The 19,444-nt window shown below is 39.8% G+C and overlaps 3 protein-coding genes across 3 annotated transcripts; 1 reads left to right on the plus strand and 2 right to left on the minus strand.

Annotated features, from left to right (window-relative positions):
* The first annotated feature begins 12,225 nt into the window (after positions 1–12,225).
* LOC121049956 lies at positions 12,226–14,412 on the plus strand. Its single transcript, XM_040508446.1, has 5 exons — positions 12,226–12,366; positions 12,987–13,079; positions 13,167–13,280; positions 13,368–13,985; positions 14,089–14,412. The coding sequence occupies exons 1-5, from the start codon at positions 12,226–12,228 to the stop codon at positions 14,410–14,412; spliced, it is 1,290 nt and encodes a 429-aa protein (XP_040364380.1).
* An 866-nt stretch (positions 14,413–15,278) lies between these two features.
* LOC112170903 (pheophytinase, chloroplastic) lies at positions 15,279–17,447 on the minus strand. Its single transcript, XM_024308175.2, has 4 exons — positions 17,199–17,447; positions 16,748–16,991; positions 16,377–16,468; positions 15,279–15,513 (listed from the first exon to the last, which is right to left on the minus strand). The coding sequence occupies exons 1-4, from the start codon at positions 17,417–17,419 to the stop codon at positions 15,420–15,422; spliced, it is 651 nt and encodes a 216-aa protein (XP_024163943.2). The 5' UTR covers positions 17,420–17,447; the 3' UTR covers positions 15,279–15,419.
* A 1,037-nt stretch (positions 17,448–18,484) lies between these two features.
* Positions 18,485–19,441, minus strand: LOC112173118 (probable serine/threonine-protein kinase At1g01540). The gene is made up of 3 exons (XM_040508447.1): positions 19,287–19,441; positions 19,032–19,154; positions 18,485–18,578 (listed from the first exon to the last, which is right to left on the minus strand). Exons 1-3 carry the CDS (start codon positions 19,439–19,441, stop codon positions 18,485–18,487), a joined length of 372 nt encoding a protein of 123 aa, XP_040364381.1.
* Between the last annotated feature and the right edge of the window lie 3 nt (positions 19,442–19,444).

Genomic DNA, 19,444 nt, shown 5'->3' on the forward strand with positions numbered 1-19,444 from the left:
TGAAAAGCACGAAAGTAACGCGAGCAGCATTCGGAAGTGTTGCAGGGTTCCATGACTTGCATCTTGAATCAAAATATATATGTCGCCTACAAACTTCGACAGTAATCCCAGAGAAAAAATTACCCACCTAGTGATTCTGAAACTGCACAAAACTATCCATTATAATTCGTCTAATCCTATTCGGCAAGGTCCGGTACCAATGCCCACCCGAGAAGCAGATCAACAATGTCAAGAAAATGAGGTTGGAAGTATCTAGAAAACTTCAACGAAATCAAAGTCAAAACACCGAGAAGGCGGTGCAACAGACTCAAGGAGGTTCTCTACCTCAACAAGAAATTGGCACACTTTAAGAATCGACAAAGCATATTTCTCGATCCCACCAACATCCCCAACGTTAAGATACTCTTGCACGACGTCCAATGCCAATTCCGCGGTCCCATCTCTGGCGCTGATATTGCTAAGCAACGGCAGCGCCCAACCAATGAAGCGGTCAACCAAGCTCCCAAGCATAACATGGTTCTGTCTTCCATTTGAAGTTATAGGAATTGAGCAAACCACATCACAAAGAGCACCATATGCCACCGCAGCCTCTTGCCTCACCCCATAACATCTACAATTCAATTTCCAGACAAACAACATAAACAAAAATAATTTCGGCTAGATTACATACATGAATTTTGCATGATTCCAATCGAAAGCATAGTCATTTAAAATCTGATCCCTAAATATAAATTTAGGCATAGTATGAAGCTACATAGTTCCAATTTCACAGTAACCAAACACTAGCAGCATCACTAACTTAGGTTTAAGAGATAATAAAGCAAGAATGAACGATATAGAGTAAACCCTAAGAGAGAGTGAAATTGAAGAAGGGGAAGGGGAAGGGGTTATACTTATCGGAGAGAAGCTGTGAGAAGCCTTGGACGAGGAAAGAGGCGGAGTGAGTGACAAGGAGGGAGTTAGGAGGGTAGAGAATGGCGCGGTGGAGGGAGTTGAGGGCGGCGAGTCGAGCGGAGTCATCGTCGTCGGGTTTAGAGGGGGAAGAGGAATCGTCCTTGGGAAGAGCGACGGAGAGAAGAGCAGCTAGCTGCTGCTGGTGGTGGTGGAGGCCTTGCATCACGCTCTGCTTGCTTTACCATCTCTCATTCTCTTTCTTCTTTGCACTGCTCTCTAATCTCTCTCTGTCTGGCCTTACTGGTTTGGTTTGTCTTCTGCTCTCTGGTTTCTCAAAGTGTTTCGCTTTGCTTTCTTTTTTTTGGTTACAACGAGGCCCAAAGGGCCTAAAGCAAAAGTAAACACAAAGAAACACTAGCCATGGAGGCTAACTTTCGATCTTCTGCTCCTCATAACTCCACAAATATCATCCATAAAAGTACTTGAAGCTTGAGAGGGGGGGGGGGGGAGTATTGAAAATAACAATCCCAAGATCATGAGAGAGGCTGCTCTTAGCCATGGCATCTGCTGTCATATTGCTTTCTCTAAAAATATGCTTAATCTTCACATCTTCAAAACCATTAAGTAGAGACTTGCAGCTGTTCAGAATGTTTCCAAGAGGATGAGAACTTTCACAGCCTTCAACAATGAGTTTGATGAGAATGGCAGAGTCAGATTTAATTTCAATCTTATTAACCTGTAAATCAGTAGCAAGTTTCAAGCCAGAAAGCAAGCCCCAAGCCTCAGCAGTAAGGACCTGTCCTTTACCAACATTAATCATAAAACTTGAAAGCCAATCACCATTATGGTCTCGTAGTACTCCACCAACACCAATTTTTCCTGATTGACCAGCTCTTGTGCCATCCACATTAAGTTTCACAAAACCATCATCAAGCATGGTCCAAGAAAGCATATTGAAACAATATTGATCCACCAAGTTAAGTTTAGCTTGAGCATGAGACCACTTAATCGTAGCATTCAGAATGATGTGAGAGGTATTATAGGGTCTATGAAAACCAACATTAAAAATATCCTTATTTCGCCATTTCCACAGATACCAACAAATGAAGACAAAGATACTACACCACTGAATATTATTGGAGTAAATAACTTGATAGTGGAGATTTGCAGCAAGCCATCCAATCCAATCAAGGTTAAAAGTGTGTTTCACTGCAGTAGGCCAATTGAAAGTTCTCCAAACAGCCATGGCTTTCGGACAATCCCTGAAAAGATGAAGAAGAGTCTCGGGCATGAGGGCACAGTATGACATTTATCATTACCAGAAAAGTTTCTTTTAACCCTTTGGACATTTGTGAGAATTTTCCTGTGCACAACAGACCATAGAAAAGTTTTCAGTTTGGGGGATATATTAAGATACTAGATGAAATTCCACTTGAAAAGATTGGGCTCAGACATATCAAAAAGGCTATTGTAGGCCGATTTAACAGTAAAGCGACCATTAGAAGTATATCCCCATATTTGAATATCAGGGCCACACCCCTCAAACCCAGGAGGAATGCTCAAGATCTGTTGAATAAATGTCTCAGGCAAACAAATTTGTAATTTATCAATGTCCCATCCATTGTTGTTCCAAAAGATACTTACAGTATCATCAATGTTAGCCAAATAAACAGGCAGAGCAACATCAATGAGAGGAAACGTACCCAGCCAATGATCAGTCCAAAACTTTACAGTCATGCCATCCCCAATTCTCCATATAAGACCTTGCCTTAGAAGAGAGGCTCCATAAGTAATGCTCCTCCATGTGCTTGAGCTCCCAGAGGGAGGAGAATAGTCAATACCAGTAATATTGACATTTGCTAGGTATTTATACTTATAAATGGAGCTCCAGAGACCATTGTCACCTTGAAAAATCCTCCAACTAGCCTTAGCCAACATGGCCTGCAGGTTCATGTCTTCAGTTTTTTTAATGCCAAGTCCACCCAAACATTTAGGTAGGCAAAAAACATCCCAATTTACAAGATGAACTCTCTTTCTGTTTTCAATATCACCCCATAAAAAATCTCTGTTTAATTTGTCAATGTTATGGCAAAGCTGCAGGGGGAGTTTGACTGTTTGCATTGCATAAACAGGTATAGAGGAACAAAAAGAATTAATTAAGGTTAATCTACCTGCCATGCTAAGAACATTGCTCTTCCAACTAGCTAAGCGCCCTTGAACTTTATCAAATATGCTTGTGTAGGTGTGCTTGTTTACCCTGCAGTGAACAAGAGGCATACCAAGATATTTTCCAAGATCATTTGTTAATGCAGAGCCACAAATAGAGCTGATACTATTAGCCAAATCACGATCAATGTTAGGAGAACTGTAAATAAGGGATTTCTCAAAGCTGACAGTTTGACCAGATAAAGGGCAAAATGAGTCCAAGCATCTCTTTAGAATAGTAGCCTGCAGAGTAGAAGTTTCAGCAAAAAGAAGTAAATCATCAGCGAAAAATAAATGAGAGATCTTAAGGCCAGATTGAGAAGCTCTAACAGGCTTCCACATATTCGCATCAATGGCAGAATGAATAAGATGGGACAACTTTTCCATACACAAGACAAAGATATAAGGGGATAATGGGCCACCCTGCCTGATTCCTCTCGAAGCACAGAAAGTTCGAGACAATTCACCATTAAAATTAACCTGAAAGCTTGTAGAAGTTACACAATGCATGATCAACTTAACAATGGAATGGGGTAATTGGGACTCATATAGGACCAGCTCAATAAAAGACCATTTGAGCCTATCATAAGCCTTCGACAAGTCAATTTTCCAAGCAAAGAAGCCCTTCACACCTTTTGAACCTTTAAACTTATGAAGAACTTCTTGAGCAATCATTACATTATCAGAAATATGTCTGTTGGGGACATAACTAACTTGATTAGGAGAGATCAGAGATTTCATAAGGGGTCTTATCCTAGCAACCAAAACTTTCGAAATAATCTTGTAGACAGTGGTGCATAAGCTAATAGGCCGAAATTGAGTCATATTCTCAGGGCTCACCATTTTAGGCACAAGTGTTATGAGTGTGTGGTTCAGGCCACTAGGGATGATTCCAGTACGAAAAGCAGTATGCACAATATCAAAAATTTCAGACTTATAAAGGTACCAGTGCTTTTGAAAGAAAACCGCCGGGAAACCATCATGGCCAGGGGCTTTCAAACCTCCAATAGAAAATAAGGCAGATTTAACTTCATCCATGGATATCTCAGCAGCAGTAGAGTTAAGCATCTCAGTTTCAATGCAAGGAAAGAGAAGAGGAATATTAAATCTCGTATCAATAACCTCATCGACAGAAAAAAGCTTCTCAAAAAACTGAACAGCAATTTCTTTCATCAGAGCAGGATCAGAGACCCAAGTTCCAGTATCATCCATTAATCTCTCAATTTTATTTTTCCTTCTTCGAATAATAGTGGTCAGGTGGAAGAACCTAGTGTTTCTATCACCATCCTTTAACCACTTGTCCCTAGATTTTTGTTTCCAAAATAAAGCTTATTGGTCACAAATTGACTCGTACTCCTTTATTAACTTAGCCTCCAAATCAATGAGAAAAGGATTCACAAATCTATCGCAACACTTTTGAATCCCACCAATTCTAGCCAAAAGCTCTTTCTTTTTTCTAAAGATATTACCAAACACATTGGAATTCCAAGTCTTAAGAGCATAAGATAACTGAGAGAGTTTAGAGCAGAACTCACCTGAAGCATCTTTCCAAGTCGAGGACATAAATTGATAGAAATCTTGATGAGAGAGCCACATCGCCTGGAACCGAAAGGGAGAGTTCCTTGGAGTGTTGCATCGAGTAGAGGTAAGTTGTAGGGCTATTGGACAGTGATCAGATTTCATTATGGGGAGATGCTTAATTATTTCTTCAGGGAAGGCTAGCCTCCAAATCAATAAGAGAGTTCCTGTTAATCCAGTCACATAAGCCTCCAAATCTACCATGAAAAGGGCCGATGTTTTTATCCTCAGCAGAAACAAGTTCATTAAAATCTCCCATAAAAACAACAGGAAGAGAGTAATTTTGAATGACAGAATCAAGAAGTCCCCAAAGTTGACTTCGTAAAGTATTGCAAGGCCTAGCATATATCAAAGAAAGAATCCAAGGAGAGTGACCAGAAGAGATAACATTTGCAGCAATAAATTGAGAAGATCTATCAATCACGTTAAGTTGAACCTTGGAAGAGTTCCAAAGAAGCCAAATCCCACCAGAAAAACCTTCTGCCTCAATAATTTCAAAGTTCGTAAAGGCAACCTGCAGCAAACACTTTTTAGCCCTCATGAAGGGGACCCTCGGTTCACAAATGACAACATCAATAGAAATTTTTTTTATAAGGTCTAGAATAGCAGACCTAAATTTTTCACTACTTGCACCACGAGCATTCCAAAAAATTGTGTTAAACATGATGAAATGTAAGAAAGTAATGGGTGGGAACCCAGTCAGACATTAACCATACCAACCCCAACAATGGGAGGCAGAGTGTTGTCAATGGTCAACTTGCTATTAGCAACAAAAGTTTGCTCCACATGCAAAATGTTCAGAAGCATTATCATCACTTACCACCTTCTTATTATTTGGCAACTCATCCTCAGGAGGACAATGACCAAATATCGCTGAAACACTAGTACCCAGAAGATTTGTCTCCATATTTCCAAAAGAAAGCTTTTTGAAAACAAAGGACTGATGTTTAGCAGTTGCAGCACAGGTACCTTTGGTTTTCCTTTGATAATGCACGGCAGGTTTAGTACCACTGGTGCTAGCAATATTATTCGAAACTTCTTTCATAGGAATTCTAGAAGAAAACTTGGACTTCCCAATTTCAGTATTCTCATTCAGGCTATGATTGCTTTTGCTAGAATCTGCAGCTATGGTATTGGTTCCAGTAGCCTTATTTATTGTCTTCTTCTTATCTTGAAAGCTCTTTCATAGTTTCACAATGGTAGGATTAGTATCTTCAGTGTGGTCATTATTGGTCACCTGTTGAGAAGCAAGATTGACATTCTCATCCTCTTCTTGCAAAACAGCAAATCTAGAACCAGCCCCAGCAAATTTCCTTGCCCCTCCAGTGTCTCCAACCTTCTTCTTGTTCCTGTAACTCATTAACATCCATGGTCCCATATCCTCCTTAATGATACCAGAATCCGGAGAAAAATTCCTTCCTGCAAGATTGGTATCCATTGCCTGTTGAGCAATAGTTACATCATCTCCCATTGAGTTATTACCTTCACCATTTTCAGAAACTGTAGGAATATGTTGTGGATGAGCATCACTGGTGTCAATGGCAAGAGAAGGACATTTCTCTTTAGAATGGCCAAAACAACCACATTCAACGCAAATAAGGGAAATTCCCTCATACACCACATGATAGGCAGCAGATTCCACTTCAACATAAGGACGCAAGGGCTTGTTCAATTCAACTTCAATGCACACACTAGCAAATTTTCCTCTAGCCTGCCCAAGAGTTAATTGATCAACTTTGACAACTTCTCCAAGGATCTTGCCAATTTTAGCAACAGCGTAATCCTTAAAGTATTTAACAGGTAGACCAAAAATTCTAACCCATAATGCCATTTTTCCAATAGATTCATTCATAGGATCAAAGTCTGGTCTCCATTTTCTAACAACTAATGTTTGCCCAGCCAGAATCCATGGTCCTCCACAAAGAGCATGATTCATGGCATCTTCCAGATTGAATTTGACAATGAAAAAGTCATTGGGGAGATCAATAAGTTGCCAGCCCCCTTTCAATTCCCACTTGCGTCTCAGACCTTTCAGCATGAACTCAAAGGTGTTGGTGGAATTTGGTTTACCCATAAGCTTAACAACAACAGCACAGCGCCATTCATAATCCAATTTATTATGCACTTTTTCAGAGAAAGAAACGTTTGGACCATGTTTACCTTGAGTGTAAGTGCAGTCATCTCAAAGTCCTCCATCATTGTGTGTCTGTAGAGATCAACTGGGTTTTTGAGGGTGCTCACATAGCTCATCGGAGCTTTAATTGAAGGTGTAGGCTAAATACAGGAGTCCAGATCCTCCATTCGTAAGGCTTCGAGGTCGGAGCAAACATCTCCACCATTTTTCACTCGTTTCCTTTGCATAAGTATGTCATGCATGTGGACCCAAGCCACACCTACACTCTTGGGGTTTCCAGAAGTGGGTGTGGTGTGGAAGGTTACGGAAACACACAATGCTCTTCTATTGATATAGTGTCGTTGGTGATTTCGATTTTGGGCTTGAAATCTAAGCCCAATGACTTAAATCAAGAATGAAATGGTGAACATTAAAATTGGGCCAACCTCTCATTTGAAAACCCAAAGCCCATATAAGAAAAGCCCAACTTCCCTTTTTCTTCTTCGTTCTAAACTCACCTTCTTCCCCGCAACAACCTGATACACAGAGTTAGCCAAAATTCCTAAGTACAATTGATTCCCTCTGTTAGTCATTGAAAAAGAAACCTTGTGACCAGTTAAGGGAATCGTTCCCCCTTCCTTAAACAAAGAACTCCAACTTTCAATATACCTCGTTCCCTGTTTTTTGTCACTGCGGTGGCTTCTACTATAGTATATGTCGACTACTACAATAACCCCTGCATTATTCAAAATCCTCATCTCCCAAGAAAGCATCTCTTTCCTAAATTTAAGGCAAATATTATGTATAGATTAAGAAGACCTTTCTTTACCCAGAAATCAAAGTGTTCTGAAACATCAAATCTAATGGAGTCTTTAAAAAGGTAGTTTTGCCAATGCAAAGGGAATCCAGCACAATCGAGCAAAACCCAGAAAACTTTGAAACACCTTCAACAATCACGCATTCAAGCATAAACCCAACTTTTAGCCACTTTCTTCCACAATCTCAGTCAAACCAATTTTCTAGAAACCCCAAATCCAAAAACTGTCCAATTCTCTCACCGCAGTGTGTTTCTAGCTCCCACACCATGCTTCATGCTATTAAGCCTTATTTGTTTTTCATATGATCTGAATCACATACAAAGTCATCCCATTAATCAAATTATTGGGTTGATTTTGACCTAGTCGCTGTTTAATTCAAAAAGGACCCTCACACATTTTTATGTTAAAAAATATATATGTATTACTTACTCACTTATCTTAAACTCTATCTTATATTTTCATTTGTTTAATTTCATACTAGCCTTCCTGCACACGCGTACACACGTGTGGAAGGGTTGTGTTCGCGCGTGCGAATTTTATTTTTGAAAAAGACATTTCACATATGGACACTGTCGTAAATGTGGTAGCAATCCATCTTACATGGCACGAAAGAAAAAATGCATATTATGTATGTTTTCTTCAAGTCCCTCTTACCATCAAAGCTGAAGCTTCTTAAAATCCCAAATCCCTGCTATGAAGGTATAGGGTTGGTTTGATCACATAAGTATAAATGCATTTTGATTTGAAATTTTGAACACCCTTTCGAGAGGATAGTGAACGTATAATTAATAGAAGTTGAGTTTGATGAACTAAACCTGATCATATCTAACCTCCAAGAAAAATTATGTACGAAAGCTTAAGGAAAAGACAACACATAGCTCTAGTATCTTGCAGATTTAATTTTGGATTAAATTCATTTTACCCCCCTAAACTTTGGGCTTAAAATCAGACTGGTCCTTAAACTTTTTTTTTAATCAGACTGGTCCTTGTACTCTCAAACAACATCACCCAAGTCCAAAATTTGAACCCGGGTCCAAAAATGACGTCACTTGCTGAGTTGGAGCCAACATGTGGTCCCACACTTTAGATTTTTAAACCCCCTGAGAGGGTAGATTGGACATTCTCACAATAAAAAGATTTAAAAAAAAAAAATCAGAGGATTTCATTCTTCTTCTTGTTGTTCTTCTGAACCCATTCAATTCCCTTTCCTTCTTCTTCTTCCACGCCATTCCGAACCCATCAACAACCAAACTCAAACCCAATTTGGCCTCACCCCTCTCCGCCGCTAGAAACACTGGTTCTTTTTAATTTCCGATTTCTTTCTCCGCCTAGGCATTGAATTTTGATCCTCTCTTCCCCACCCAGTGACCCAACTCTCTTTCACACCTCACAAGCTCCCACTACCCACTACACTGAAATTCTCAACCAAATTCCACACCCTCTCAAATTTCTAATTAGCGCCGATCAATGCGAGCACACTGTTGTTTCAACACAATGCTGCAAATAAGATGCAACACAACTTCTCAATCCAATTGACCAAATTCCCAAACTGAAATAAAAACCACTCAGAGCAATCAAATCAAAATTACCTACCCTCTGTGTGCTTTCTCAGCCTCGTAGAAAGCCTTGATAACAAATTCTTCATAGAAAATCTTGTGCTGCAACTGTGCACCTATAAGCAATTCTCATCGGAGGACTTCTTGTAGAGCTCGAAACCCCACTGTTGCTACTCGAAACTGGACCCTGAAACATAGAAATTGGGCTCTAAAATTGAATCACAAACCCAGATCGAGAAAAAGCTTTCACTGAAATTGAATTTCGTCATGACAAAACCCAATTGGATTTCTCAGAAACCCAGTTCGTCATGACAAAACTCTGGATCTGCTCCCGTAAAGCCTGAACCCGCTCCGAGCCCAGCACCTCAACGCTCCCGGATAAGCACCTCGACGACCAGGTCGGCCCGACCCCAAAACCTGTTTCTGACCGAGCTTCCCGACCCCATCGATTAGGTTCTGATGATTTGTGTTTCTAGGCTCTGAAGCCCAGATGTGAGAGACGACCACCACCACTGATCACCACCGCCTCCGCGTCCCTCAAATTCAACCTCACCTTCTTGATTTCGTGATCGATTCTCAAAGGCGGAGAGGGGGCTTTGATTTCAAACAGAGAGAGAGAGAGAGAGGGAGAGAGAGAAATTGAGAGATGAGAAACCAACGCCGTCAGAATGAGGAAGGACCAGCCCAACGCCGTCGATTCATCCTCCAACGGCGCAGAGGCAACGCAGCCTCAATTGTCCCACCTCAATTCCAATTCGCGAGTCTCCGAGAGTGAGAGAGAGAGAGAGAGAGAGAGAGAGAGAGAGAGAATATAGAGAAAAAAAATTAGAAATTATATTAAATTAGAAATGTCAATTCTGCCCTCCTTCAGGTTTTAAAAAACTGAAGTGTGGGCCCCCATGTTGGCTCCAACTCAGCAAATGACGTCATTTTTGGACCCGGATTCAAAATTTGAACTCGGGTGATGTTGTTTGAGAGTACAAGGACCAGTATGATTAAAAAAAAAAAGTTTAAGGACCAGTCTAGTTTTAGGCCCAAAGTTCAGGGGGTTGACACCACTATGGAACTAGTTTGGGGTGGGCATAATTGACCGAAAACCCGCAAAACCGAACAGAACCGACCCTGACCGGCCTGTTCGGGTCGGGTTTTAAATTGAAAATGAGTGAAACTTGCCGGTTCGGTCCCAGCACTCATAATTCCCGGTCCGGTCCCGGTCCTTTACTTTCGCTGAATTTGTGGACCGGAAAACCCGAATGCTACACTTGTCTTCCATTTATAGGATATTTATCGAAGTCTATACTAATAGTATAGACATGACCACAGCAGATTGGTACGAAAACGGTAAAGAGGTCAACCCTATACGACATTCCCAAATCGATCGCCTCTCACCTCTGAGTCTCTCGACTCTCTCACCCAAATCGATCGGCTCTCAGCTCCGCCTCTCACCCAAATCGATGAATCAATCGGCTCTCAGCTCCGCCTCTCACCCAAATCGATGAATCGATCGGATCTCAGAGTCTCAGCTCCGCCTCTCACATTTTCACCCAAATCGATCGGCTCTCAGCTCCGCCTCTCACCTCCTCCTCGAGCTGTAGAACGAAACACCCCAGGCTTCCGGCCACCAGTCTAGGACTCTAGGTACTCTTCTCGACCACCAGTCTATTCGATTTGCAATTGGATTGTTGGATTTTGCTTTCGATTTTGCACTTGGATTTTGTTTTCGATTTTGCACTTGGATTGTAATCTCTGAATCTCACCTCTGTTTTCTCAGAAATGCATTGCTTGTTAACAGTTTAACAGTTTTGCTTGTTATCTGTCTGTTCAGAGAATGAGTTGGTTTGTAAATTGTAAATTTGTAAATTGTGATCTCCCTGTTCTCACTTCTGAGTTGGTTTGTAACTTTGTATTTCGATTTTGTTGAAACTTGAAACCATTTGTATTTGGCTGATGGGATTATCCTTTTCCTGGCTTTGTGCTACAATTTCATTCTTTCAGACTTGATGGCAACCTCAAGTGATTCAAGTCACTCATTAAGTTCTCATTCTGATGGTGAGAAAGATGAAGCAGTTGGGAATGATGTAGTAGCTATGTGTCAGCAACTTGAGAACAAGGAACCAGAAGCTACAGCTGCCAAAGAGCATGTAGATGAAGCTCCAACTCCAACTCAGGCATCCCGAGGTGAGCCGAAAAAGAGAAGAAGAGAAAATAAAACGAAGAAGGCTGCCCCGAGGTCAAATGTATGGAATCATTACGAGAAGTATGACAGAACACTCTACATTGAAAAAGATGGGAAGAAAGAGGAATGTGGATTTGAGAAACGGGAAAAATGCAAGTATTGCGCCGCTGACCTTGCTGCTGATTCTTCGTTTAATGGTACAAGTACTTTGCGTAGACATATCGAAAAGGTGTGTAAAAAGTATCCTGGAAGGGAGGATTTAGAAGACACACAGCAACTATTAATTAGTGATGATGGAGTTGATCCTAGCTTGAAGGTGAATAAAGGGTGGTCACAAGAAGCTTGTGTCAAAGCTGCGACTCAAATGATAGTTATTGATGAACTGCCATTTAGTCACATTGAGAATGAAGGGTTTAGGTTGTTTTGCAAGGTAGCAATTCCTCGATTTGAGGTGCCTTCTAGGAGAAAAATAGTGAGGTGTTTCTTGGAGATGTATGAGGAGAAGAAAGAAGGCTTCTTATCATGATAGTATTAACATGTAGCTAACAACATGCATTTGGGTTATGTGTTTCAGATGATGTCGCCCTCTACTGGATCATCAAGTTCTGCAAGAGCTATAGCTCTAAGGATTAAGGCTGTGGCAATGAAATGATCGAGGACAAAACCAGCGACACCAATTCCTGCAATTGAAAGGGCTGAGACATCAACCAAAAAGGCTGCCAATCCCATATCTAAAATTACCAAAAAAGCAGCCTCTCCCAAGAAGTCTAAGACTACATTAACAGCTGCCTCTCCCAAGAAGGGTCGGACTACCAAAAAGGCTGCCTCCCCAAGAAGTCTCAGACTACTAAAAAGGCTGCCTCCCCCAAGAAGTCTCGGACTACCATGACTATAACTGCTAAGTCCAACAAAGCTGTGTCATCAACCACGTCAACGAACAAGTCTGTTTGCAGTAAGACCAAGAAGTCTGAGGAGGATGATGATGAAAACAGAACTGGTGGATTGAAGTTGCTGAAGCGAGGAATGGTTACCATGAGCCGCATTACAAACAGGCTTATCTGAGGAAAGAGGCTCACTGTGAAGTTAAATGAAAAAGAAGAACCTGTTGGTAAGGCTGCAAAAGAAATACAGTCTTACATTGGGGTGTTGGCACGTACAAAGATCCCTATCTCAATAAATGATTGGAGAGAAGTGGATCCAGATGAAAAGGAAAAGATATGGGAATCTATAACGGTACTTACTGACCATATTTCAGCTTGATTAGTTTATATATATTCTACATGTTAATTAGCTTTGCATTACAGTAGCTTAGTTTATTCTACATGTATGTAGGATGCATTTGTGGTGCCTAAAGAGCTTAAAAAAATGGTGATTTCATCTGCTGCAACTAAATGGAGAGAGTTCAAGAGCAAGTTAACAAACGTGTACATCATCCCTTATATGGATGAACCAGAACTGTTAGAAAATCCTCCGGATGATTACCGAAGCATAACGAAGGATACTTGGCTCCATTTGTTGCTGATAGGCTTTCAGCTACCTTCCAGGTTACTGATTTGATAAAATTCGTTGTGTTTTTTGGTTTGAGAAGGTGCTCTCTCTATGAATATTCATTGCAGTTTCTAATTTACTTATGTTATGGTTTGCAGGAAATACGTGAAGCCCAAATTGCAAAGCGAAAGGAGAATAAATATCCTCATCGTATGTCACGCAAAGGTTATGCAAATTTAATGGAAGAACTGGTTAGTTTTATAATTAGATGAGTCAACTAAATTAGGTTACATATGTATAGAATATTAACTAATTCATTGTGTTTTCATTTGTCAAAGTCTGAAAGTGTCCCTTTAGAAGAACTTGATAGAACTACAATGTGGATCAAGGCTCGGCAAGATAGGAATGGCAACTTCAAACAGCCTGAGGTAGAGAAGAAAGCCGAAAAAATTGTAAGTATGTAGGACATCAAGTTCATATTTATATATATGCATGCATGTAATGTTATTGCAGCATTTAGCGCGGATATTTTGAATCAGGAACATTTAAGGAAAAGGGAGGCTGAAGGGGAAATTGCCACATCTGGGTCTGATGATGTGCTCACTCTTGCATTGGGGAATCCGGAGCATAGAGGTAGGGTTAGAGATGTTGGTGGCAATGTCAAGCCCGATTTATATTTCAACTTGCCAAAACGGCAAAAGATGACTTTTGAACAGAGGACTAGGTTATCGCTGAAGAAGATACTAGAGGAGGAGAAGGAAGTTTTGTTAGCTAAGGAAAGAACTGCATGGGAGGAGGAGAGGGATAGAAAACTTGCTGAGGAGAGAGCTTATTGGACTGAGAAGATTGCGAAGCTGGAAGAGAAGGTCGATGGGAAGGAGCTGCCTGTTGAGTCCCCCAAACCTGTCACAGTAGTTAATGACCTTGGTTCAGGACAAGGGAGTTGTTCTCGCCAAGGGGAGAAGGCTGCACATGATAATATTGAAGCTGAGGTGAAGGGTGTGAAGAAGAAGTTGGTTTTAAGAGATGAAGTGAGCATCGAGGTTGAAGAGGAAATTGTGCAGCCCAGTGATGAGAGGGTACGGTTAAACCCGATATTGGAAGAGGAGGTTAGAGAAGATGTCATTGTACTAGAGGCACCAGTACATGGTGAAGAGGTAAATATCGTGCTTGCCTAAATAAAGTACTTGAACTTTGTAGGTATGCTGATATGGATTTTTGGATATAGAACTGTATGGATTTAATTTGTTTCATGTATAGGAACAAGTAGGTGAGACCAAGTATAAACTGGCCATTGACACGGTGGAAAACATTGTGGCTATTGGAACTGTCATCAGTGTCGACCTTGAGACCAAACAGCAAACAATCCATGGTGTTCCACTTGGAGAGGAGAATTTGCGTGTCTCTATCACAGAAACTGTTGTTCCTGAAGCTTTGCTGCCATTTCCCATAAAAGATGAGATAGTGAAGGTCAAGGATGCCATTGGGACTTGTGTCGCTTGGCCGAGGAACCTTGTTATTGCCCCTGCACCTGGTGGGAAGGTAACTCGATCAATTTCTTTGTGTTTACTTCTGCATATGTGATTATGGAATATAATCTAACTTATTTTTTACAACATTATAAAAAACCAAAGCGTAAAATTCCTAATAGGCCACAGAAAGATATGTTTGATGATAAGGAAGACTTGCAAATCCTGCCATTGAATCTCCCTGCACCTTTAAAGGACTTATGCATTTGGGCAAACATTGGATTGCGGCACTACTACAAAAAGGTCATCAGACGACGGTGAATTTGTGTTGTGTGATGACCAAGCTCACCGTGGTCTAAGTGAGTGTTGTGTGATTGAAAAATCAGACAACGGTGATTTCACCGTTGTGTGATAATAGTTTGCTCAACAGAAATACCTATTTCCGTTGTGTGAGTTCTGCGCAGCATGTGCCTGCCATGGCATGCGCGGCGATGCCTCGGCACATTCAGACAACAGAAGATGAAATTTTGCCGTTGTCTGAGATTCATAACACACAACAGGTATGACTTATTCTTTGTTGTCTGAGATTCATAACACACAACGGATATAACTCATTATTTGTTGTCTGAGACTACTAACAGACAACGGATATAACTTAATATTTGTTGTCTGAGGTAAGTAACACATAACTGAAGTAAAATTATCTCCCTTGTCTGTTGATTACTCAGACAACAGTGATCATTTTATTTCTGTTGTGTGTTATGAATCTCACACAACAGAATTTTGTTTTCTTTTGTTGTTGGTTGTTAGTTCACACAACAACTATATTTGGTTATCCGTTGTGTGAATACTGTAATCAATTGGGTACCAACTAGTGACTGTTGTAGGAGAAGCCTCAATTTTGAACTCTTTTACATTCATACAACACATTGTTTTGTATTGTGTTGTATGACTAAACCTTGAACAACAACAAGAATATCAATATAAATGTTTGTCCAGAATAATGCTCAATATATTACCATATAAACAATACTCTAATCCATATATATCATTCAAGTACCATTATTCAAGCATCAATACATTCAAGTAACAAGATAATGCACCAAACAAGAGCATTCTTAGCTAGCTACACATGAATAAAAAAACATTGACCACCACGATAGTCTTCAGCTTCCAAAAAGAATTTTCCTTGACAATTTGATTTCCTACAGTTGACCTGCAAAAATAGATAATTAAGAGCATCGTTAAGATGATTGAAGAGAAGTATTGTAATGCAAATTATTTGGCAGGTTAATTTTCTTATGTAAACCTCAGCTTTTAATGTATCCAACAAAGTACAATATATCATTTATAGGCCAGACAATGGGATTGAAAAAGGCAACCCAAGAACACAAAAAAGTAAAAATTAGGATTGAAAAAATGCAGGAATGTAATCAGATCGAAACTATAAGGCTCCAACTGCAGTTTAGTTTTCTGCTCTAAATAGAATTATACTCCTGTTAGATAGCCAATGGCAAAAAATGCAGCTACATAACCAAAGCATTCCCATTTATATCACCACAGCTATGTCTACAAATATTATGAAGTGTCTATCAGCATGACAATGTGTTGAGCCAAGGGCATTACACAAAACCAGACTTCATTTTCAACATTAGGAATTCAAGAAAGCAATGAATTTGGCTTTGTCTAACATAAATAGGCTTTCAATTAAAAAACGAAGATTGAATAGTTTGTTCACCTGTGTAAATCCATTGATACTAACACAAAAGAGGTGGTGAATTAGAGCAAAGGCTACATATTCTCTCCTTATTCATTTTATACATCCACAAAAGAGTCAGAATCCGAATGAAGAGTAAAAAAAAACTAAACACTGGAAACTATGTTGGGAACATCAGATGGTACTCTTTCAATTATTTTTCCAACCCCCTAATTTGTTCTGCACCTATAGCAATCCCAACAATATGGGTTGTAAAAATTCCATGAAAAATGTAAGTCAGAAATCATTTCTCTCTCATTTGAACTATACAAACGAAGGAGAGAAGAACATGACATGCATGTTGGAGAGAGATCTTCACATACCTGTAGTAGACTTCTCCGGCATTGGGGTCAGCTGCTGGCATTGTTATGGAATCCACCAGATAGTCATCCACATTGGAGGTATTTTTGTACACCTGTGTTGGAGAAAATAAGTAATTTAGACATACGATTTCATAAAATTTTATGAAGGATTTTGAGGGCAAATAGATTACATGAGGCAGTAAATTATCAACTGGCAATATCATAGGAACTAGGGATTGCGATGAAGCTGCATAGGAACTGGGGATTGGGATGAAGCTGGACTCATTACTGTGAGCTAAACTTCAGGCTTGGTAAGCAGCCCATTTATTAATTTTATTATTTAAACTAAGGCACTAAGCTGGATAATATACTCAAGACTACAAGGAACTTACACTCTTTAAAACGGATTCAATGCGAGCGGGCTGCTTTGCTTGCCAGAATAAAAATCCAAGTACTACTCGCTGGAAAACTTCCTTCAGTGGCTTTATGATGAACTTCTGTAGGACTGTTTCCTCGTCAGACTTCTCAGGTTCACTATTTGCATTTCCAAACTGTCCTGCCGAATTCAATAGTGCAACACCAACTACTTGCTCAGGCAATCCAACTGCTGCAACCAAAGCAGTAAAACCTCCTAGGCTGAAAATTTAATGTCATCAGAAAGAATACAAATACTACATGTTTTCCAGCTTGCAATTGTGAATGTAATGCAAGTTGGTCTCTAAAGAAGATTGTATGATAATTCAAAATCACGATCATCCCCATTCACAAGTCCTCAAAGTCATTAAATTGGCCACATAGGAATATACAGATGCCACAGTAACACTTTGAATTTTAGATTGTTACCTATTTCCAACCAAAACTGTTGGTTCTTTCACTATCTCCTTCAAGAAGTCCACTACTTGATCTTTCCAAATCATGGCATCATATTCAACCAGTGCTTTTTCACTCCAACCGAAGCCCAGCAAGTCTATAGCATAAACCTTGTATTTTTTAGCCAACTCTGGTATGTTATACCTGTTATATGGGAGATCGGACAAAATATCAGCATGAAAGATACTACACATACAACCACCATTAGAATAACCATATAAATAGTAATAAGGTTACGAAAAGAAAAAATCCAACTTCTTGCAACTCAATGCTTATTGACAACAATTGGTTGACAAATATTTAGAAGGGATTTAACAACTCAGTCTCCGCATGAAACTGAGTTGTAATTGTTAAATGAACCTATACAAATGAAGGGATTTAACAAATATTTAGAAGGTTGATCCCTGAAAACTGATTAAGCCTGAGAACAAAATCTCCTACACACCACCACCAAATCTCCTACACACCACCACCACCGAGCCGTATCCTAAACCAATAGGAAACCAATCTATCCATAACTCAGATTTTAGGTGGCAGATAAAGAAGTTAATAGTTTCAAAGGAAGGTACAAATAGCAGATTTAATCAGAGTGAACCGATAAAAGCTGAAGCTCTGCCCATTGCTATATGTACGGACTGCAACCTTCACTGGCCAAATCCTAAAATCACATCAATGAAACTACAATTTCTGGGAAGGAAGAAAGAAATTAAAGACACAATAATTCAATCTCTGCAAACCAATAAACCGATTTACAAAGCCGTTTGCTTATATAGACCGCGTCAACCATCACCACCAAACCAGTCCAGTCCTATATCACACCAACAAAAACCAGAATCGATCTCCATCAAAATCAAATCATCCAACCCCAAAAACAATGAATCATGAAAGATTTGTAAGAGATGAAACAAATTAGCCAAGGAACAGAATGAGTTAACCGCCAAAACCAATCATCCGTTCATCCGTGTGTGTAACATCTGCAGCCATCTCCAAATTAAGCCAAACCCTAAGATCACAGCAGCAACAAAAACCACAAAACCATAACCCTTCTCCATCAAAACCGAGAAATCCAACCACAAAACAACAAATAAGGAAAGACTTTAAGAGGAGTAGCATATTAGCAAGGGGATGACTGGATGAATTGGCTTTTATTAGCACACCAGCAAAGCGAAAATCCAATTTCAATATCTAATAACGGCAAGTGTAGCATTGTAATTCTATAAATATTAATACAAGTCCTCTTCAATCCTGAAAATACACCCCTATATATCATCCATGAAGTTTAGAATGTTGAAAGAATCAAACCCCCTCATGAAGAAGTGCATTTCCTCAATTTTACAACCTCCTCTAACAACCCTGCACATGCAGAACATAGTTCCATCATATCATTGTTGAACTAAACAGTCAAGCCAAGGAGCATCAAACTCCCTCATGCATGAATCCCTACTCCTAGCAATAAAACCATATCCATATACAGAATACAATATGCGGACCAAAACAGGGAGCTGTCAATACCCAACCGTTTTAACGTCACTCAGTATGATTTCAGAATTGGAGAATCCTTTACAAATTCAGCTATCTGTAAATAAAAACCAAACACTACTTATTAAAGATAAAGAAAAACAAGAATCAACGAGCATTTTGAAAAAGAAAAGATTTGAAGATTTGAAGGGCCAGCAAATATAGAGGGTTTGAAACTTTGCATATAGTCCCTCATGCAAGTATGTCAACCTATAATGTTAGCGAATTTAGTACTGATAAACAACAACAAAATACAAATAATTGAAGGTCATTCGATTTAAGTCATACCCTTTCGCTGTCCCAAGCATTATATTCATGCAATTCTCCCATGTCAGAGGGCTGAGAGGCCCGACATCTCCATGAAGCCATTGTTCCAGGTTTCCGTTGTCAACATACTCATACACAAGCATCCTATAAAAAAAACTCTCAAGTATATTAGTGAAAAGACGATAAATAAGTAAGCCACAAACAGAATTCAATGAACTGAAAAAAAAAAATTGATGAAAAGGAGACACAACATATCAGAACCGAAGACCAACATACCTGTGAGCACCTTCAGCACAGTAGCCAAGCAACCTCACTAAATTCTTATGGCGAACACGACCAATTGCTTCCACTTCAACCTTGAACTCCTTCTCAGCTTGTCCCCTGCAGCAAAACCCAACTAAATCATCAAGCTTTCTCAACATAGCAGCCATTTG

This window comes from Rosa chinensis, chromosome 6 (genome assembly GCF_002994745.2).
Source record: "Rosa chinensis cultivar Old Blush chromosome 6, RchiOBHm-V2, whole genome shotgun sequence".
NCBI classification, from domain to species: domain Eukaryota; kingdom Viridiplantae; phylum Streptophyta; class Magnoliopsida; order Rosales; family Rosaceae; genus Rosa; species Rosa chinensis.